The 23,790-nt window shown below is 38.7% G+C and overlaps 1 protein-coding gene across 1 annotated transcript; it reads right to left on the reverse strand.

Moving 5' to 3' along the window:
* Positions 1 to 186: 186 nt before the first annotated feature.
* vstm2l (V-set and transmembrane domain containing 2 like) lies at positions 187 to 20,837 on the reverse strand. Its single transcript, XM_035662291.1, has 4 exons — positions 20,569 to 20,837; positions 2,985 to 3,154; positions 1,821 to 1,865; positions 187 to 1,445 (listed from the first exon to the last, which is right to left on the reverse strand). Exons 1-4 carry the CDS (start codon positions 20,681 to 20,683, stop codon positions 1,140 to 1,142), a joined length of 636 nt encoding a protein of 211 aa, XP_035518184.1. The 5' UTR covers positions 20,684 to 20,837; the 3' UTR covers positions 187 to 1,139.
* Positions 20,838 to 23,790: the final 2,953 nt, after the last annotated feature.

Consider the following 23,790-nt stretch of genomic DNA (forward strand, 5'->3'; position numbering starts at 1 on the left):
AAGGTTTTTTAAGTATTTTGTTCGCTTTAAAGTGTACTCACTACTGCTACTAAGTCTTCAACATATTCAGACTCGATTGTAACAATTGTTAAGAGTTTAATAAAGTACAGAACTCAAAAGCAGAATCACGGAGAAAAGAAAAGACCAAAGTTATTTCAAATGAATGTATTTAACAGAACAGATAGCAAACAGTAGCACTTAGAACCAACACAGTTAAGAGGAGATTGTGATTCAGATGACAAACTCCATAAAGGTTTAGACAAAAAGTTGTATTGTGGTTGAGAAAATGACAACATAAGTTTGGAGTTAACAACATACTGTAGTTGTGTTTCTTGAGCCATTTGGTAAAGTAGCACAGAGTAAACTTTATTTTATGACGATAACAGTGAAAGTCTACAGTGCCAAGAGTGAATATACACAAGAATTTATATATTATCTTGATGTGATCATGAAGGCATACATTTTTTAGTTTGACAAACATTCTAGTATACAGCCTTGTCTTGTATGGAAAGCTACATGTGGATACTTTTCTCTCAACGTGTATGTAAACAAAGATTACATAAATTAAATCAATGCACTTTGAAAAGTTTTCAGATGAATGAAAAAAAGCTTAATTTAATTTAATTATTAGAAAGCATTTACACTGAAATACTGCAACTTTTGGCATATGTTTTGCTAAAAGACAGTAGAACTGGCTCGTTGCAAGGGAAATGGTCTGTTCTGTGTCTGTATCAGTAAATTGTTATTTATAATAATTCCGACTCTTCACTGCCATGTATTGTAACCTCTGGGTGCTCGACCAATGAAAGAGTCTTGCTCGGACAAAATAACAAAAAAAATTATCTGTTGTTACAGCCTTAATGTCACATTAACACAAACTTAATGCAATAGGAAAAAGCACAGAGACAAATTACAGAGCAACAAAAAGGACACAACCATGTGTACTGTCAATAAAATTGTGCCTTTTATTGGCATTCAATAGCATTGGCATCCAAACAGCAATATTAAAGATTGACAAACAAACCGTAGAACACAAAGGGTCCAGTTACGTCTGACGCCTCAGCTCTGTGGTGTGTTGATGGCTGTCCCTGTTTAGAGATAAGTCAAGAACATGCAGACAGACAGGCAGACTGCCCGCTCTAAAGCACACAGCTCTCATTACAGTCAGTGGTGCCAGCTGATCTCCTCTTCAGTTCCCTGCCCTCTGCTTGGTGGTGGGGGTGAGGGTGGTTCCCCTGTGACCGGTGCCCTGGCTCCTGCAGCTTGACATCATCCAACCCCTGACTCCTCTCTGACTCCACTTGGAGGTAGGCGCGGACGCGGTGATGCTGCGCCACGGTGCCGCTGAAGTCAATGACGCGACACTCGTACGTGCCCTCGTCTGATGGCTTCACGTTGGAGAGACGGAGCTTGTGGGAGATGTTGCTGCCAGCCACTTTTACCACCTAACGGGGACAAAAGATGATGTAGCCATATGGTAGACATAACATAAATGAAATGAACTTTATTGGCATTAACAGTCAATGAAACATCCATGAATGGAAATATACAGATGTGTGACAATTTAAAGGAAAAACCAACACAAAGCTGCTAGTCTCTGGAACCCTCTCCATTCTCCCATAGGTGTTGAAATGATTCACTCTATTTGCATTCTCATTAAACCATCCAATGTCCTCTTGTGTCCTGTATGAACGCATCTGTGTTTTCCATGTTTCTCCACTCATTCATTCAGATTTTTCCTTTAGTTTGTCACCTGTCTGTATCTTCTCTCTGCATCTATCTTTGGTGTGCTAGTTCAGTTGATGATAGATCAAACTTACACTAATTTTGGTGGCATCTTTGGACGTTTCCTCCATGGGTACAACCTGCACAGAAATAAGGATGATGCATGAGAAACACAACGTTGATCAAGGCTGCACTTTTCTAAAAATATCTTATGCTAAAAATGTCTCATTTCATTGACGTACTACAGCAAAACATTAAAGTGGACAAACATGGTTGATGTTGTCTGCACTGTTTCTTAGCAAAACTTAGCTTCCCTGGATTGCTGATCTATTGTACCATTTTCTCTGGTGGTTGAGCTTTATGCATATTTGTGTGTGTGTGCAGGCTCATACATGCCTGTTTAAATGTGTGTATGAGCACACACTATACAGCATCAAGCACGTAAGCCTCTGAGCAGGAGTGTGTATGTGAATGTGTATGCAGAGGCACAGAGGTATTCTTTTGGGCATAGGTATGAATTATGCATGGAGCAGACAGAGATTTTGAAAATCTATTTCTTTCTCAGTGCCAATTATAGTGTCTAGAGGCACAACAGGGGAGCCTGAGTTCCCCCATGATGGGAGAGAGTCAACCTGTTCCCCCAGTGCTGGCAAATGCTAATCAGCAATTATCCCTTCGTTTTCATGCCAGAGGGTTTCTGCCATGGCTAATATTGCTTTTCCCTCCGCCTGATATATAGTAAGCTTTAGGTTCAGTCCGAGCAGTTCTGTCCGAATAAATTGAACTGCAAAAAGTGAAAAAGGTAAACTGAAAATGAACTTTGTAATTCTACTTAACAGATAAAAAATGAAAGGATTAACCTTGATGAAAAAATATTGGTTGCTAAATAAAAAATACCACACAACCTTGAGTAGGATAAAAACAGAAATAGATTTTTTAAAACATGGACAGTACAAAAAGAATAGGTTGGCTATTCACATATGAAACATTTAAGTTAGACAGTTACTTATTATTGGTGTTTTTCTTTTTGTTTTGTCTATGTGTTAGTGGATGTCTTGCTATATTTGTGATCTATGGTATACAGCTTTGCAATCTAAGAGGAATGAGCAAAATGTTTGGAATGAAAAAAACTAGCTCACCATAATAATAATACAATTTTATTCATTTCCCTGGCAACTGCAGACGTACCTCCTGGGGTAGAAGTATCCTTGCCATACATTAAAAACAACAACAAAAACCTGTTTTCCCTCTCAGCTTACATTATTAGTGATCTGTGGAGGCTTCTCTTGCCAATCTCTGTGGTCCTTGATGTACCACCACTGGATCTCCAGGGAGTAGGAGGGAGAGCCCGCCCCACGGAAGGAGCAAGCCATCTCTACATCCTCACCGCTCTGTGTCGTGATGTCGTGTGGCACCTCTGTAAAGAGAGCTGCAAAAGAGAAAAAAAAGAATAACAGAAGAAATGAGAGATGCTCAACAAACAGTAGCCTAGTTGTTGGATGAAACTGTTGCTAAGGTTACTCAGTGGCCATTTTTGGGTATAATCCATCATGTGTAATCAATTATGTGCAGCATATTCATATTCACTCTTTTGTAAATTTATCCAAATACTGTAGCTCCTTCGCATTTGAATACGTTTTTTGTTTTTGTTTCAAAGGAAGTTTGAAGACTGCAGAATATGAACCAATTTAAAAGAGTGTCAGGAACATTATATAATCCTTCTGTCGATGGTGCAGCAGTCCATACTAATTTGGAATTAAGGTCTCATTGCATTTCAATCCCACACGTATAAGACCAACCACCTACACAGAGGACATCATTTTCTGTGTATTGGCATCTTGTAATGGTCAGTAATTCAACATAACAGCACATTTTCCATCACAGATCATCTGACTCAGCAGTATGTGTGTGGGGGGACACTTTATAACCTTTTTAGTCTATAGATGCTTCACAATGGAGACATCAACTGGTCTAAATGCACCTTCCTCTATAAAAACACACTGAGCTTTCTTAAAACACATTATAAAAAAAACCCACAGACAAATCTGCACCATCTGGTGACCGTGATTAAATGTAACAAAGAAAAACAAGAAAAACAAAAACCATGAATGAGATGTTATTAAATTAAGGGACAACTTTTCATTCCTCTGTTAGATGTTACAAATTTAACTTGTCCATCAAATTGATGAGTGGTGACTTCATATTAAATAAAAATTATATATTTATATATATTACAGCTATTAGAAATTGCTACAATACTAAATAAAGCTGGAATAGAAACAGCCTTAACCCAAACACCAGTCAGAAATGACATGAAATAAAACTTGGCAGCTTTGCTCTTTTGTACAATTAACTTCTACACATAGAATCAATACAAACACCACGATAAGGTTTAATATGATTAACTTTGATCTCGTTATCAGTAGGAGTAATGCTGTGCAGGCAATATTAATACAGAACTGGTCATTCTAATTAATATACTGGATAGTGAAAGTATAATGCACATAAACTATCTGAGGAGATGTGCATTGATTAAATGTAAATGTACAGTACCATACTACATTGAGCCTTGTTTTCAAACACACCAATTACACACTTCATCCTCAACTCACCCACTACTTTCTCTCTCATTCTCACTAATTGCATTGATTTATATGAGCGCATTCAAGAAATATTACAGGAATGAGAGTGCTGAACAAACAATTCAGCAACCTCCTAAACACTCCCACTGATTCAAACTCAACATATATATAAATACATTTTATAAAATTCTTAAAACTCATTAACAGCACACATTATCTAGTCACTCTAGGGATTTGAAATATGAGACCAACTCTTTAGTGAAACAGTGAAAAGTTTCATGTAGAGCCCATCATCGTACATCAAGTGTCATAAGAGAATAAACTGGCTGTTCTAACTACAGGTAATATTCTACCTCTCATCTAGAGAACCATCCTCTTTCAGAAAACAGGATATATTTAGACCAGGTGAGCCAGAGAGAAGTCAGTCACCGTATCTGTAATTGGCATTTACCCGGCCTTGTGCAAAACTGATCTGGTGGTGAACAGGGAGATGTAAGGAAAAAGGCTGAGAATAGAGGGATGGTCGCAAGGGCTTTGGTGTCGTTTGACTGACTGGGCCCTCAGGAGTCGTGCCCTTGATACACTGCTGCTTGCGGTCAAGCAGTCGCCTAATTTGTCAGGAGGACACTTACTGTAGGGATGGCGCCAGGCTGGGGCCAAGAAGAGTAGAGGAGGAGGAAAGAGAGGAAAAGAGAGAAAAGAAGAACAAGGGCAGAGGTGAACTGAGGTGAGTGTGCTGAGAAGAAAGATGAGAAAGACAGATGGAAACGTGATAGGAAACCCTGAGGGAGGAGAGACTGAATCCGCACATACATTGTTAGTAAAGGAATGACATAGAGAAAGGTATGCACACAGAGCTGCATGTAAAAGTGAACTGATACAGCCTGTATGTTTATAATCAGTGAACCTGGCCCCTGTAGATGTATAGCAGTTCAGTGTTGTCTTCATGACACTGTTGTCCAGCACACTACTTAACAATACCTATTAGCGGCAATCAAACAGTTGTTTGTTCTCATTTTGCAATGTGTTTTTAATTTCATAAAGCAAAATGTTCACTGCCAGTGTTCCTTTTAGCTTATATTTTTGGAATATTTATACCTGGAAATATTTAACATCAATCATTCAGTCAGACAAAAAGAGAAAAAAGCTTTGCACACAGCATTTACTTCAGTTAATGCGCTGCCTGCTGTAGCTATATTCACAGACCAAAGTCACTTAAGGACTAACACAGATTAGAAATAAACACATTTACTGCAGATACCTGGTAAGCTACTGAGTAATCTATTTAAAGCCACAACAGTATTCAAAATCTCTCCATATGTAGGATTTAAGTCCTGGGAATGTATCCATAATTATGCAAGGTGTTAAATATGTGGATGTGTATGTGTTTTGATGGCAACATGAAGGTTCATTATGTATGAGCAGACAGCACTTAATGGTAAAAAAAAAACACACCCCAACACATTGTAGCCACTTGAGAATAACTTTTTTTGTCTTGCTCCCCTGTCTGTAATTCAAATTCTCTTGAGATTGAAAAATAACAGATGAGATAAAGATACAACTCAGTCAAACTCAGTCTATCTCTCCAGTCCTGTTACACCTGTCTTACAGCATGAGTCCCTCTTACGATGCTGATAGATACAAGGACAGAGAACATACTTACTTCCTGGTTTCTGAGGCTCATGTTTGAAGGCTCATATGGAACAGAGAAAGCACAAATCTCCGATCTGTCAGCTATAAGCAGGTCATGTGAGTGTGCTATACAACACATGGCCTGAAGCTATAACGTATAAAAACACATGACCTAAAGCTATGTAATGTGACAAAAAAAAACATTTTGCTGTGATCAAAGTACAGCTGTGTGTGTGAGTGTGAACATCTTCACTTCGGAAACTTCCTGATAAAGATGGTGCGATGTTATTTACAAGCTCCAGAAAAAGCAATAGAATATAGAGTTCGATCTATAAGTCAGTCAGGTCGATATTGCCAGATATTAGCATACTGCAGATATATCTATCTATATAGATCTATATCTTGACTGATAAGTAATAAACAATTGCACTACAGAAATGCAAAACTAGGTTTGAGCTAATTTAGAAACTGAAACTTAGTTTGTCCACCAAAGAGCACTGACAGATTTTCTCAACTGTAAAATGTTTCAAAAGGCTCAGTTTTTAAAATAAAAAAATTCTAAGGGATCCTGTTGAAGATTGTTTATATTTAAAAAAGGCCCATATAATATTATCCTATTTTTTTAACTCCCCAATATGGATGACTCAAAAATCCAGTGTATCACTGCATTTTCTTAAAAAGAACCGGGCTCAAACACAAAAAGGTATTGATTTCAATGGTGGTCACTTTCACACATCTTTCCATTTTTTTTAACGTGCCACATATGCAGAGATAGAGGAGGAAAGGGAAGATTGACTTCATCCTTAGTTACATACAGTTGAATCAAGTTTAATCATCTGGATGCGCAAAACGGTAGAGACATTTTACAAGTACGCCTTATTAGGATTTCTTGTTTGATTCTTCTACTGTGCGCCACTATGTGAAACAAATAAAAAGCTGTCTTACAGATTTATTTTCATTATAAACTTTCAAACTGTCACTCCATACAAAACAGAAAAATAGATTGACAGATACATAACAAGATATCTGGAGCTGTTTTAAAATATCTATGTAGCTCCGTGTAACGAGGAGACAAAAACATTCAGTGCTTCTGCACAATTTCTTGTGATTTTTCTGCACAGTGAGAGGTAACATTCTGGGATAATTTCCTGTTGCTCTAACTGTTTTCAATGTCATTGTAGACTGTAATCACAGCTGGCATAATGATACACGTTCATCTGATGATGTAGGTCTTTCTTGATGGCAGGATAATCTTTCAGGATAAAAAAAGCAACGAAATCTGAAATCTAAGAGATTCAGAAATTACATCTGAGAAAAAGTTCTGATGATTATTACAAAGTTAGAAGATCCAGAGATTAAAATGTAATCAGACTTGGGGTGCCCCGGTACCTCACTTGATAGAGCTGGCCAGACCTGTCCTTGCTGCAAAGGCCATGGGTTTGAGTCCTTTGTGGCCCTTTGCTGTCATCCCCTCTCTCTCTCCTTTTTCTGCCTATCTTAAGCTATCCAATAAAGGTAAAGGTTGAGGTAAAATGTGGATTTGATGCCTTTGTGTCTTGAAACAGAGAAAAGGCATTTTCTTTACAGTTTTATGCCAAGGATATGGCTTTCTATAACAATTTAACCGTACGTTTGAAAAAGCACTTTCTAAGAGTGCTTTAAAAATTCTTTCTCCTCTTCAGTCATGTTCTTATCATTTCTTAAATTTGTCCTTCTTCTATACATCTTATTATTCTAGACTGGCACTGGCTGATGAAGAGCACAGAGGATATGACAAAACTTATCACAATGCCTTGAAATAATGTGTTTTGAACATATGGTGCCACAGCTGAAGCCTAGAATAGCAGAGAACTTCACTGTGCATAAAATATATGAGCAAAACAACAGAGGGTGGCATTTCAATTGTCTGAGTTTTCTTAGTATTCGATGCAGGAGCTGGCACTTTTTTTCATCCTCAAGATACAGTATCAACAGCTAGCGGCAGAGCACAGACAGCAGCATCTGTCACTTTGAACAGGCTGTGTTCCCGCAGACAAAGGGATGTTTATGGGACAGAGTAAAAAACATAAAGGATTGAGGAGTGAGCACAAAAAGGATGATATGGGAAAAAAGTAGAAAAATACAATCTTAAAGCAACATTATGTAACTTTTCTACCTTAAAATAACATCTTTAAAGTCATTTTGGTCATGCTACACTGATATGCTGCATCTTCTATCGATTTAGCTAATGGCATAAGGAGAGAGAAAGCTGGGGGCAGACGGCGAGCTGGTGGACTAGTCAGTAATATTAGCTGGGTTGCTACGTCTTGTGTTGTTGCACTTGCTTGATGTGTTAGCAAAGTTGTCGATTTGCTACTTTTTGATCATAAGTAATGTAATCATAATAGATGCATGTGTACAGCTGTCCATAGTATATATAGACAGTGACAGGGGTATTGTAACTGGGGGCACCAAATCACAACAAATACCTAATCTTACATAGTTGATTGACTTGATAATTGAAAGTAAAGTAATGCTGAAATTAGAGTTTATTACTTGACCAATAGGTAATTAATGAATTATAACTCCATCAATCAACCATTCGCTAAACCTCTTCCTTAAACAGTGATTGTCCAGTCAACCATAACTAGTCAAAGTATGGTGCAACATAAGGTGGAAACTAGCTAGCTTAATGCCTACTATAGCCCAAGCAGTTAACGACATTATCAGATCATTATCATTATTATTTTTTTTTTGTGCAATAGTTTCACAAATCTAGGGTTACCATATAGACATGATAACTAGGAGGGCACTCAGAGTTAAGACCTCTGATTCGGATCCACTTCAAAATGTAATTGGTTCTTGGCCAATGCTACACACTTCCACCAAGTTTCATGAAAACTGGACAGCAGTTTTTCCGTAATCCTGTTGACAGACAAACAAAGAAACAAACGCCACAGAAAACATAACCTCCTTGGTGGAGGTAATAACTATCTCAATGCTGATCCCTTAGATTTGTTTTTGGTACCAACATACCAAGTGGGACATTTTATAGTTGGAAAATAAACATGAGAGCTCTCTGGTGGACAATCTTTAGCCTAATAAAACTTGGTTTAACATTTCTGTACTGCAATTTCTTGTTACTGGCAGAAACTGATACTGAGATATTTGCAGTAAGGCCCAGTGCAGTGCGTTTCGAAACATCTGTTTTTTTATTTCTGCATCCATGTTAACAGATTAGAGCAGCAACACTGCCCACACGAGCCATGCATCTCACGCATGTTTCAGCTGCGTCTACAGTGAGAGAATTTGTTACCGCGAGCCACATGCAGTTCACAGCAAAACCAACAAAGTAAAACTGGTGAAGAATTACTGAAGCTAGCTGAGACTCCACAACCATTTACAACCACAGTGAGTGAAGTCAAAGTCAAGTCAAGGAGAGAGTTGCACGGGGAGTCCTCAAATACACTTGGAATCTACAGCTACAGTAGGACAGAGCTGCAAGGTAATTCCTGCACTTTCCCATTTCCCCAGCCAGCCAATAAGACCCCAATTCTGCAAACATAAGATTTTTCTCAATTTTCCACCTTTCTTCCTCGTTTAAATCCTTAGCTCTTTCTCTCTCTCCTGCTGTCTCTCTCTCCAGCCCAATAACATCTCCCACAAATCTCTCCCTCTTGTTGTTTAATACACACTACATTTTTACTCTTCTCTCTCCATTTTCTATTGCCCTTTCATTCTTATTTTCTACCTATTAGAGGTTCCTTCTACCTCTTTTTTTCACTCAAGCGTCTTCTGTACCCTCACATTCCTTCCTCTTTTAATTCAGTTCCCCTCCATACTTTCTCCTCCTCTCTGTGCCTCTCTCGCTGAGTGGGCAGTCTATGTCTGTTGGCTCTCTGGTGCCTGGCATAAAGAGATGCTTCCAACTCTCAGAGTAGCTCACTACATTTCCTGGCGCTTTGCCCACTGGCTCTGGCAGGTGTTCAGCATTAACGGAGACTTACCCTGTGTGTGTGTCTCACTGTGTGTGGTGCCCTGTGGCTTGTTGTCAGCATACAGTGTATTTGTGTGTAAATGTAACTGTGCGGATTTAAAAAAAGCATGTTAGGTGTAATGTGTAACATTTTCCTGACACAAATGGTGCTGCTGTTGCATGTTTGTATGCAAGCTGTAACAGGATGTCTGCTAAACTTCAAACTCCTACTTTATTTCTTTTAGTACAGAGATCAAATGTAACTATAAAATGTAAATGCTCCTTAAATCCTTTATATAATTAACTTTTGCACTGTTTGCAGTGAAGAGAAAACAGCTTTATTACCAGACCAAAAGACATGAAGTTTAAATCAAAAGACATACTTGTAAGATGTTTCTATGCAAAAAGTATACTATACTATATAAATACTGGTCAAAATTGTTTAGGGTTATGGGTTATGTATTAGGGGTTGTATATGTTAATTGAAGATAATTGCAAAGACAGACTGCACATCTGCGAAACCTCAGTGGGTCCGATGTTGGACACAAAGATCAATGCAATAAAAACTGAGCCCTCTTGTAAAATAGGCTTTCTTGGTCAGTTTGACCAAGCTCAAAAGGGCAAAAGTCCAACCATTATATAAGGCTTAAAGATGACAATAAGTACAATCAAACCCCATAATGCCCTATGGTATATTACAGTCTACAATGACCACATGGCCTGTCAGTGCCTGCTTGTGAATGTTACAATATGTTTCCTTCATTTTTTCTTTTCACTAATGGATATGGTTTCTTCACTTGTCCAACGAAAAGATCCATTAAAGGTTTTTTGTAGAACTTATGGACAATCAAACTTTCTGTCATAGTTTCTGTCTCTAATGTACTCCATCACTTTTATTGCTTTTTAAAACTTGTCAGAACATTTCACTACTTCGCTCATGCTGTAGGGCATGAGTTACAGAGAAGAAAGATAACAGATTTTTCTTTTATTGTCTTTAAATGATAGTGATAGCTGTAGAGGGACAGGAAAGGGGATAGAGAAAGAAAAACACGCAGCAAGGGCAACAAGTCGGATTCAAACCAATGCTGCTGCAGAAAGGACTAAACCTTGTTACATGGGGAGATTTGATTTTTTAACAGAAATTCTGTGTGTGATCTATGTAAAATAGGAATCTGTGAACGTATCTGTTAAAAATACAAAAAAAACATAAAAATGACTGAAAATTAGATTTCACACTCACACACACACACACACACAGTTACTCCACTTTGATCTTTAGACTCTCTATTGCCTTGGGGAAATTTCTGAGCTGCAGGAGGAACTCCTTTATAGTAAACCACAGTGATGAACATCATTTAACACCAGGAAACATTACCTTTGGGAGGGTGGGGACATAAACTCCAGGTGAGGAGCAATTCTAACCAAAATTAAGAACATTAATTATATAAAGAATGTCTCTGTATTGGTGCATACCTACTCAGAAAGGGTAAAGAAAATGAAGGTGTTAAAGGGACAGGTGCCCAAAAGGAAATTCTTGCAAATAATTAAATAAATATATAGTTAAATGTATACCTGGAATGACTACTAGATGACAATTAATGATACATGCAATTTCCTTACATTTTTCTCAATGTTAACCAGTCCAACTCTTACCTAGCCCTTTAATTCTACTGACAAAGCTGCACTTCCATATTCATCTCTCACCACCTCTCCACAGAAGGCATATTGCTTCAGTAACAACGACCAATAAGATGTTGATATGATATCATGAGGCTTTGGAGACATTATGCATTTTAGCCACAACTCTAAAACGCCACATTGAATAGTACTGAATAGTTCAAGCAATCCATATAGTGCATCAATGACAATATAAAATGAAAATGTATACTTCTACTTTGTTTGGTCACATACCTGATATCTGCCTCAAAGTAACTCATCACACAGACTCACGCTGACTGCTCAGTGGCTACACAATGGTTGCAGCTGCAGCAGAAAACCAGGAGGGAGGGAGGGAGGGTATAGAGGGCATCACCCTGCAGCAATCTCCCAACTTGATATTTTAATTCAATCAACAGATCTGTTCAGCAGGATGTGTTAAAACCTGGATTCATATATTTATTTTTTTTACCCCACAGGGCAGATTCTCTCTGGGAGGTCAAAAATCAGATGCTTAAGACTCCTTTGAGTTCTATGTGCCAGCTGTATCTGATGTACTGTTAGGCGATATATATCACAAAATCACTATGTTTTCAATATATCACAAAATGGAAAATATATGCAAAATCTTTTGCCGTTTGCGGCACGTTTGCCCTTGTCGGCCACTGTAGATAACTGCTCATGAACTGCTGCCACTAGCTAGTTGGCGGTCCCATCCGCTGCCTGTACCTGGACTGCAAGCTCAAAGTACCCGAGGAGGTTTGTTTACACCACAGGCTTTGGACTGCTGGGGAGTGGGGCCAGAAGCTTAGCCATGGCGGTGCAACGGAGCCAGGGTGATACCAGAATCGACACAGCATCTGACAGCATCAGAGATCCAAAATGAGTTTGTAGCAAGTTAATTTATATGTATCTGTTAACCTTATACATCATCCATTGTATCAATAATCAGCGAGTATATGTTTTTGTTAAGTTGGAAGTTATTTTTATAGTAACAAAAACAATAAGACTTGGTGTTATAATCTGTTTAAATAAATGGATGATTATTCAGTCTCTTTGCTGGTTGTTCTGACACATTCAGGTTCATTATTGCTTTTTCCGTAATAATTCAACAGGCAGCTGTTAAAATATATGTATCTAAATAATTAAATATCATAAACGTTTGATAATCAGTTGACTATTGGCTCTAACTAATTACTCCTAGACAACTAGGAAAATCTTAATCCCTAATATAAAGTAATAAAAAAGCGCTGTTTTCTGGTCCACATCACCTAAAAAAATTCACTTGTGTACAACAAAAACGTTCAAAATTTATTTAATTAGTTTTCATAATTATCTTAGAATCCTGAGTTTAGTAAAAAAAAATTATGAATTAAATCATTAGCACCACAAATTCATACTATGCCCAATCCAATGTCGTACCTTCCTGCCTCACTTGTCCTTCCTCCTGCTCCTGCTCCTCCTCCTCCTCCTCTCGGTTTTATCGATCTGACAGTTGTCAAATTGCCTTTCAGTTTGCTATGCAGGTGCCCTCTTCAACCTGCCTGTGAAACACGACTTGTTGACAAACAGACTATCTCCCGGTGAGTGCTGTGCCGACGTCAGGCCCTGACAAGCCTGTTCAGCAGACGTCCAACTGTTTCCTGACTTTAATCACAGTAGCGTCACCAAAAATCAATCCCATAACCTTGGTAGAATGCTAAATCAACACAAAAGCTGACTCCACTGGTAAATTTTCCCGGCTCCAGACAGGCAGAGAAAAGAGTAATAATAAGAAGCACTTCTGACGTGAATATTGACTTCCAAGGAAATCTCAAGCACACTGGGTCGTCTCATTTATAATCCTATATAGCTGGCACTTAAATACTTTGCTTGACTTGGCCTTTTTTAAGTATAGATTTTCATAAAGGCAGTACTGTCAGAACCACCTTCTAATAGAGGCAGGGGACCCTTGTTTGAAGACGCAAGTACAGTACATGCATTTTTTAAAATGGTCCTCCTTGGCATTTTTAACTATTGCTCAGAGAGCAATGATAGAAATGAGGCCATGAGAACACAGAGCGCGCTGTTTGCTATCCACCAAAGACTCATTAAAAATGAAATGGCAAGAGAAAATAATGAAAGAAGGAAAGCAATGTGATGAAGGACATAAATATATAAACAAATGTACACTGCTTAAACCCCAAAGAGACCACTCTTAAATATTTTCTTTCCTGGCAAAATGAGGGATAAATCCAGCTTGAGTGCCAGTGTGAGGTCAATCCATCGATCCTCACTCTCTCTCCCTCCCTGCTATGGAGGAAGCTCAAGCTGTTTGAGGATGACTAAATTACAGAGGGCTTATTAGCATGGACGAGAAGCAAGTGTGACACCCGTATCTTTGCCTGTCCGTGTGTGTACTTGTGTGTGAGCGAGAGAGTGAGAGAGAGAGAAGCTTGCAGGAGAAGCTTGTCTCCAAGCCTGCAAGCTTGTTTTTCTTTGTCAAACCATTAAAAGGATAAGGCTGGTGTTACTCCATACTTTGCTTATTCTTGACATATTGCATAAAAAGACCAAAACCAACAATGTGCTAGTCTATCTCTCAACACTTTCCTCAATTCCAATCGTTTCAACTGCACTGTAGCTCTCAGAAACTGTTACTCGAACATGTGAAAATGGTGCATTCTGGGGAATACTTTAAGCTGTGGATTTATATACATTGTGCTAATATGCTGAGTATATATAGTTATAGTATATATAACAGGTGTACCTCGGTGTGACTTAAAATAAACTACAGTGCTTGTATTAATTGTACTGAAATGTCACCCATTGCAACAGTGTCGCTCATTGAATTGTTTTAAATCATTTTTGGACCCTAGAGCTGTCACTTAACTGAACTACAGTTTGAACCTGAGAAAGCAAGCAAGAAAAACAATAGTAAATATGATTTGTAATTATGTGTAATCTGGGGGGCTGCACTGTCCATCAACTTGCTGATTTAAATAGCAACTGTAATAAATTGAAGTTAGTCACTCAAGCAAGGCAGTGGAGACAAATGATTTAACTTGGGAAAATGTACTACACTAAGGCACAAAGCAACCAGGACAGGAAAACAGCACTGGCAGGGTTTAAAGAATAAACTGATGTTGTAGGAGAAAATACACATAATGGAAGAATGTATGTAACACATGCTTGCATGCAGGAAATCTGGTAATTTGATAATGTTGGGACATACCTTACAGTCTACTTTTGACTGAAGAATAAGACATTCATTAGGTAGCTGGAATTCTTGTAGGAAATGCTTTTCTAGGTTAAGTGTAAACATTTTTCACCTGAAAAGTTGCCACCTTAAGGGGACAGCTAGTAAAATCAGGGTCATTAACTTAACGCTTCCATTTGAGTTACATCCGTAGGGCACTGAAGAGAAGAAATTATTTATTTAGAAGAAAAATCAGACATAAATACACAGGCATAAGAAAACAGCTTAACATCGTAACTTCCATCTAGGTGGATGTAAATAGCCTGTGAACAAAATCCCTGTGGGAAGAGGTATTTCACAAACTTGATGAATGCCTTTAATAATCAGGGAAGCCCCAAGGGAACGATGGATGAAACAACAAGCAGCTCCTGTAATGAAGAGACCTACTGCAGACATTTATCTTGATCTTAAAAAGCCTTAATCCTGCATGCAGATAACCAACTAGAGGAAGAAGTTATGTTTGGTTTGTGACTATGGGGAAAAACCTTCAGGGGTTACAGCACAGGCTTAGAGGCTGTAGATTTCATTCAATACTAATAAAAAGATATTATTTAGTGGTCAGATTAAGTCACTTTTTTCAAGTTAACAGAATGTTAATGTAATTTTTTTAGACCATGTACACTCAAAGATGAGTCGAATGTTATAAATGTGAATGTTATTACCACCCTGAATTAGCATGCCAAGATATTTCTGTACAGCACAGTCACAGTACAAGTGACAACCTATAACCACATGTGGAAAAGAAACACACTAACACTGATAAACAAAAATAAGTAGTCTGGGAATTTGCCAGAGTCAATAATGCTGTATTTGGTTCAGAGTCAGCAGCGGGGCAAACAGACAGGAGCCTCCTTGGGGAAATAATTGCTTGCTGCGAGACCTTCAGCCTCCATTCAAGGTGGAAGGTAAAATAATGAAATAAGAATGGATCCGGTAATCAAGCAAGCAGCTGTCTGCCTGTTGCCACCAATACTCCGGGCCTGTAGAGTGAATTTTTTCATAGCCCTTGGGACATAAGACTCAGAGGCTATTTCTACGTTTCCTCCCAGTGTGTGGCAACACAAAGTAGCACGTGTTGTTGACAACACATACTGGTGCTCTGGGCCACTTTCAAGAATGCACAATGTACTCCATCTGGACTCCCCGGGGAGGAACGACAACATTATGTTCTGTTCGAGTGTTGCCCTTGAGAACCTTTAGGTGATGGTGTGTATGTTTTCATGAGATGGGACAGCTGAGAGACCAAGTTCCTTAGCTCTCTCTTAGACATGGTCTGTCCAATCAGCAGTGATTCAAAGAACTAAACTTGAGTTGAATTAAAGTTGAATCAGTTTATCCTTGGTTGAATTAGTATTGTAATTTAAAGTAGGATTGTAAGGTTAGGAAGTAAGCTTAAAATATTTGAACAGACGTGAGTCTGAGTGACTGGTTGGTTTTACAACCAGGACCTCATCACAAATGTACTGTACAGAATATTCTTCATCCTCTCGATTAAAATAACATCTGTGTCAGAGTAGTTTACCGTCAGTGCACATTAAACTGAGCAGAGCTGACCGTCTTAGCCAAAAGTGATAAGGGCCCACACAAAAACTCCTTTTTTAGGGATCACTGCTAAGTGTCACAGTTTGAGAACACTTTCTTCCCTGCCTTTTTAGTGCCTTTGATTTCAGTTTTCTACGACTTTTCTCCTATGACATAAACCTTGCTATCTTCTTTTCTGTGGTGGCTTCTCAAATGTGAATATTTGATGGATTTTTTTTTGTCTTCTATGATAGTTAAATACCTTTGGCTTTTGGAAAGGTTGGACAAAACAAGATATTTGGAAACAACACTTTTGGCTTGGAGAAAATGTCTGTGCATTTTAAAGCATTTTATTGACCAAATGATCAATTAATTACTGGAGGACACAGTCGGCAGATCAATAATGAAAACATCATTAGTTGCAGCCCTAATAGCTATTAGTTCTTTTTTATTAGCAAAGAGTCAAGAATGAGCAATCGGCTCTTTTACATATTAGAGTTTTGTCTGAATTCTTAATTGGATAAACGTTACAACTAGGTTGACATTTCAAGATAATTAACAATGAATAAGACCCATTTCGGGTAATCAAAATTTCAGTGTCTCAAGAAATTATCATTTTATTATTGATTCCACAGTAAGATCAATGGAACATTTTTTCGACCATGGGTCATGACAAGTGTAACTACTTCACATCGGAGATAACTACGTCACCAGAGGAAGCCGCTGTCCCTTCAAGTTGCGAAATGTTAAAATCCCCTCCTGTTTCCAGTATCCCCTCGAGGTGAGCATTGTTTCAACCATCCTTTCACTCTTCTGCTCTCTCCTACCGAGCCTCCGCCAGCACCCTCTATTGTGACAGCATGACTGTACAATCTGTTGCCCCCCTTGCACAGTCAGAGCTCCATTAAATTGAAAGCCAATGCAAACTGTCTGGGCTGGCCGTCCTCATTAAGAGGACACCAAGCAGAGGACTGGCAGAGGATCCCAGACACTTTGGAAGCCTAATGAATTTGTACACGCCCCCACACTGTGAAAGTGGTACGCTCACAATGGATAACAGGATGAATGCTGCCAATGAGCACTAACGTTGGCATGTCTTGCACTGGAAAAGAAGGGTCCAGAATGTGGCATCATCACCTTATACGTCTAGATCTAAAAGCACGAAAAGACATGCACAAACAAAGCTCTCTCTTAGCTTCTTCTGTCTCTACTGCCGAGACTCGTCCCCCAAGAGCGAATGGCCGGTGAGAGTCTGACAAATGTGGCCCACAATGAGGTCGAGGTACTGATCCATATAACCTGGTTGTTTGTCGTCACACAGAACATACAATTTTGCGCTGTATGCGATTCAATCTACACTTCAATTGAAGTGGAAACTGGGGTGCAGGGGCTGACCGGGCCCCAGCCCGATGCACTTATCTGAAACAAATGAAACAGGGCTGAATCTAACAAGCACTCTACAGAACAGTGCATCCAGCCTCTCTGCTCTACATGACGGCTCAGCTCCCCTCTGCTTGGGCAATTTATCAAAGAGCCGATTGAAGAAAAAAAAAAATAAAATATCCAGAGGATTACTTAACCACAAAGGATACCACAACTCTCTTTTCTGGTGCCGGAGCTGCAGTGGTTCAAAAGCGAAAATAGAAGGCTTTTATTTTGTTTTTCTGGATCAAGTTTTGAAAACCTGAACAGAGGAGTTTTCATTCTTGTTAAGGCTCCACACCCTAAGGCATTTCTTCTTTATGGCCAATCTGTGACATGGAGTGGGAAAGAGAACACAACGATTATAGCCAATTTTAATTAACTCCCTTTGGGAGAAATGCTACTAATTGATTTTCTAACCTGTCCAAGGCAGTCAATCCATTTGGAACCGCTGCACTCTGCATTTATAGTGATCGAGCTAAAGCTAACTTGCTAAGCAGAGAGGGCTCAAGGGACAACTGGTGAGACACTGTGATGAAGTGGTTATCACACAGTTTAATTAGATAACAGTAAATCTATGTCTGCTGGAGAAAGGTAAGGCTGCTAGAAGGTAGAAATGTCAATTATGTTCAAAAGCGCAGACACTGATAAAAATAAGAGAATTTCATTGCAAAAGGAGGGATTCTACATTTGAAAACATAGTACTGACTGGGAATTAAAGGACTAAAGGACAATAATTAGGTTGTTTTAGAAGCTGTCTGAACATCTATATACCTCTATACCTAGTCATAGAAAAACATATTTGAGGATGCCATCACCTATAGCATAAAACTGTGGGAAAAAATACTGTATACTCAAAAGAATATTTGGAGTCAGAATAAGTGGCTTCAGAAAAAGTCTAAGAAACAGCAACATAAAGCCAAAAAAATCACTAGATCGGTGATTGGTGAATATTTCTCCACTAAAATCAGTAACGGTCTGAAAAATCCCATATTAAGATCAGGCTCTAGTTTTTCAGTTTTATCTGACTAATCATAGTAAGCAAATCACTAGAAGAAGTCAGGTCAAGTAATATTTGGTCAAGTACCAACCCCAGAGAATACTGAACAATTATAAACTGACCCTCTGATTTCTGTTCCAACAAGAAGCACCCAGCTGTGAATATAAAATGTGCTGAAGGTGCTACAGTACAGTAACAGGGCATCCCAAGGCTTCACCCACCTCCATAAAAAGCACATAGTGCAGCACAGATCCCCTCTCTCCTTTGGGTGCCTACAGGAGCTGTAATTTGTCTCAGGCACACTGAAGGTACAAACCCTAGGCTTTTCTTGTTTTGGTTTTTATGCTTCACATTGGCTTCTATTATCTTCAAAGTCAACCCAACCTGGGCTGTAATCTGGTAACATGCACCGTGTGGCTACGATTAGTCGATGTATTGGTTTGTTGTAATCAATAAATTAACCAGATTCAGAAAAAAGGGCCAAATCTTTTGATTTCAGATGTGAATACTTTCTGGTTTATTTCATCCTCTAAAACAGTAAATTTAATATTTTTGAGTTGTGGATAAAAAAAGACATTTGAGGACGTCACCTTGGGCTTTGGGAAACAGCGATCAACATTTTTCACCATTTTATAGACCAAACAACTAATCTGTTAAACAAGAAAATGGTTGCCAGATTTGTACATAGATAACATTTGTGCTGCTGCTAAGTGTCTTAAAAATACAAAATGTGTTAAGTGTGAAAGATAGTATTTCAAGATGCCTGTAGCCTTGCCATCTAAGGCACATACAATTCCAATATATCATGATTTTCATTTGAGGAGGGCTTATGTTGCATGTTATCACCCTTGCTCTTCCCTCAGGTTTCCTGCCTGCCGGTCTATACTATCTGTCACTACTGCAAATCATGAATGAAAAGCATTTATCTTTCCTATTATTAGATTATAGGATTCAGAGAGCTTCAGGTAACACAGAAGAGAGTTTGCACCAGAAAATATTGGTGGTTAAAATCCCTGGTGTGGCTGGGTTGAAAGTTAACTAAAATCAGAGACATAAATTATATATGACTAGCTTTCTAGTGTGATCTTATGTGTACAGTATGCAAAGCTGGGGCAAACAGGTTTCTTTTAATTTAGGATTATACCAAAAAAATCTCTCTTACTTTACATTTCTCAGGATGAATGCCATGGCAGGAAATCAGTGTAGCTGACACATAGCTTATTCTAACATCAGGTACAACCTCCTCAACTCAAACAGGTAAACCAAGAGCTATTTACCATCCTGATCTTGATCTCACTATATATATATATATATATATGTATATATGTATGCATATATATGTTTCTTCTGATATAGTATTATTTCCATGGGAACATTAATATTTTGTGCTGACATTTAAGCCATAGTGTTCAAACTAATTCTAAATCTCTTTGAATGTGGAGGAGGAATGAGGCTCGTGCAGCCCAGCTCTTAATAACTTATTAAAAGTGATCTGTCACAGTCAATCAGATCAAAATGCCCCACCAACTTGGACTATACATCCAACCACTTTTGTGCAGACAGATGATATTTAAAAGTTTAGTTTAATCCCCACAACCGTTATGCATTTAAACAGATGACAGTAAGACTGCAATAACACTTAATACATCAATCTTAATAACAGGAATAAACTTAAAAAACAAACAAAACAACAAAAAATAACACATCCAGATCAAGAACAATCAGTGTCCACTGAGCCCCACCCAGTCACTCCTCCTCATGAGTGAATATTATCACACTGGGAGCTTCTTCTTCCAGTCAAGCTCCCACCAACAAACAGAGGCATAAAACAACTTACCATTTCCAGAGATGTGATTATCCACCTCTCCTTGTCCGACGCTGAGAGCCGCGTTAAGTTGAACATAAAGTCCCGCGTACTGTAAAATCCCTATGATCACTCCAAAGGCTCCCATTGCTTCAGCCGGTAATTCAAGCAGTTGTATGAAATTGTCACATTAGGTGGAGAGCATCGATAAAATATCCCCAGCGGCGCTGAGCAGCTCTCACAGACATAAAGCTTGGAGCTGGAGGGGAGAGACGCTGCTGCTCCGCTCGGCTCTGCGGGAGGGGGCGATGCGGCCAGCAGCGGCGGAGGGAGAAGCAGCGTTGAGACAGGTGCAACGGCTCACACTTACAGTCAATTAGGCGGAGGGATCTCGCAGAGGTGGTAGAGTCGGTGGAAGTTTAATTGCTGCATTACATTTGATTCCTGTTCACTTATGACATTTATTATTATATATTACTGATATTTAGGTTAAGGATACATTTTCATGAATGTTTCTGACAGCCCTAAATGTAGCCTAATTAATTAATTAATTAATGTTGGGGTCCTTACTTAAAAAGTAAAAAAAAAAAAAGAGAAAAAAGTAATGCATACCTAAACCTACTACGAGAAGTTTTTAACTGGTTTTGAAACCAGCAAAAAGCCTGTACCAAAACTGAAGTGTGGTCTCATTGAGTACCATGTGTCTATCATGTGAGCAGTTTCCAGGCAACCAGCCCAGACTTCAGGAAGTAACTGCTCCCAGCCAAGAAACAGTTACCTTTGGACAGACCGAGGCTAGATGTTTCCTCCTGTTTCAAGTCTTTATGCTAAGCTAAGCTAACCAGCTACTGGTATCAGCATTGCCATTCAAACGTGAGAGTAGTAGTAACCTGAAACAGCTTATGGGTCGTCCCATATTGGCATGCAGGTTTACAACCTCCTAATGGTCATAGAGATGGAAATGTATCCTTGCCTTTTAATGGTCATTGTGTGAAGGCTTACATATAGTGCCGTTAGAACAAAGTATAAAACAAGAGTGGGGAAGCTTAGATCTGGGAGTGACTCCACAGTCCTCAAAATCCAAACCCATGAATATGTAGGTGTTTTTAAATCCACCTTTACATGATAGAGGTGGGTAGATATGAGTCTGTGTTGAGCTGTCCAGGACTGACAGGCCAAACACGGTCTGGGCTTAGTGAAAAGACAAGTGGCCTTTAGCCAGTGTTCTTTCTTTTCCAGTCTGACAGCCTGAAGATTCACATTATAGCTAAAGGACAATAGTCTCATATTAGAAACATGGAGAATATTTTCTGCTGTCTCCTTGTCTCTCTGGTATTTTGTAAAGAAGAACATATACATTTTGATGAGCACACATTGCATCACCATGGTTATACACCATGGATTTCACATACAAAACACTCACTTATATATAAATTTAAGTGGGCTCAGTTTTTCACATTAAAATAACTAATTTACTGACTGTATATCTGACGTAAAAAGAAATTCTGCTGTTTTTAAAAAAAATAACAAACAATGTAAAATAGATGGTAAGAAAATGATGATACTATATCTCTGGGTTTTATTAAGAGAGGTATAATCCCCTCACATTTGCTATGGTATGTTTTTGCTTGAGTGTGTAATTAATTATTATCAAAGGGAAGAGAGCCATTTATCCTGCTGACTTTGATCCATCTGTGCAAGAGCCTGACATGTGGAGCGCACAGCATGCATTTGAGAGTTTCTGTGAGGAGGGGGGGGGGTTGATTTTATATATTTTTTAAATTAAAGATTGAACACATATTTAAATTGTTATTTTGATCATCTGGGTTTATATGAGTTATATTAAAGTCACATGGGGCCATAAAATCAATTTGTCTGCTCCTACTTTAATGAGGTATTTAATTTCAAGACACCTTTCTTGTGTTGGTGTTAGCAACACTGGAAAATGATTTCTTTTGGACATTTGGGACATCCACAGTTAAAAGCCTGCTCCCTCTGTATATGAGCATGAACAGATCGCGTCATTTGAAGAGCTCAGAAATCAATTCACTGCTACAAAAGAAAACCAGTTAACCTTTGAGGTCTTTCAGAAACCCTACAATTTTCGTTGTGTGCCTAGTCCAAAAGAGGGTGTTTATTTTTCCTAGTGGCTGGTGCTGCTGTCTGCTCCCTTTCTGAGTGTCAACCAGGCTCTCAAGCCTGGAGAACTCAGGGTGAAATTGAAGCTGATGTATGCAGACGTGAGCCCCTAAGACGGACACAACACCTGCCTGGTAGCTCTGGGCTCAGCACCTCCCCAGCGCTAACTGCGGCAGACAGCCCCAGCCAGAGATGAGGTATATGGGTGTGTGTTGGAGATGACAGTTATACAGCACAGGGCCTGTTAAAATATAAAATGAAGGGAGTGAACTGGGAGTGTGACTCAACCGGGGAGTGGATTTCAAAGCCGACAGCTTCCACAGAAGCTTCATGACATCCATTATTTATTGAGTTCTCTTTGACACATTCAGTCGCTTCTTTTACCTGCTGCTTTTAGATAGCAGAACAAAGGAGTACGCTCCTCTTTCTGAGCAAATTGATGCAATCAGCAGAGAATTTAGAACACAATAGTTGCTCTGAAAAGTAAATTAAATATTATTGAACTGTTCATTAGATTTATATTCATGCTTTTTGTCTTTGTCTATTTTTGTATCTTATAATTTGTGATTTGTGGATTATCTCCAGCTATAGTAGCTGTTGTACCCTGAAGGCCCTTGGGGCCCCACTGATCTCTATTGTCATTAATCCCCACAGCCATATAAATAAAATAAAACACATTTTAGCAGCATATGAGAAGACATTTTTCATATTCTTCCTATAATAAATAATTTAAACATTCATCAAATTGTCATCATACACATGAATTAATTAGACAAGTAGCTGGTTTCCCCAAACTTTCTGAATTTACTTAGACTGTATTATCTCAAGTCAGTTTAAGCTTGTTATTTGCCATTAGGCACCTTTTTGGGATGACCAACTCATTTATACTGCTTCAGTAAATCTAACCGCTAAATCCAAAATGGCCGAGTTCCTGTTAGGTTTAGGATATGGCTCCCACTGGATTTTTTGTATGTCAGGATAAGATCTATGCGTGTGCTGATTTTTATGCATATCGGCTAAAGGTGCCATTTTGCCATGTTCATAGTGGACCCCTAAAAAATACGAAATTGTTCACCACGACTGACATGTGCACCACATTTCATGAGTTTTCGAGCA

The sequence above is a fragment of the Morone saxatilis genome, unplaced genomic scaffold, assembly GCF_004916995.1.
Source record: "Morone saxatilis isolate NCDOM2014 unplaced genomic scaffold, NCSU_SB_2.0 Contig18, whole genome shotgun sequence".
Lineage (NCBI taxonomy): Eukaryota > Metazoa > Chordata > Actinopteri > Moronidae > Morone > Morone saxatilis.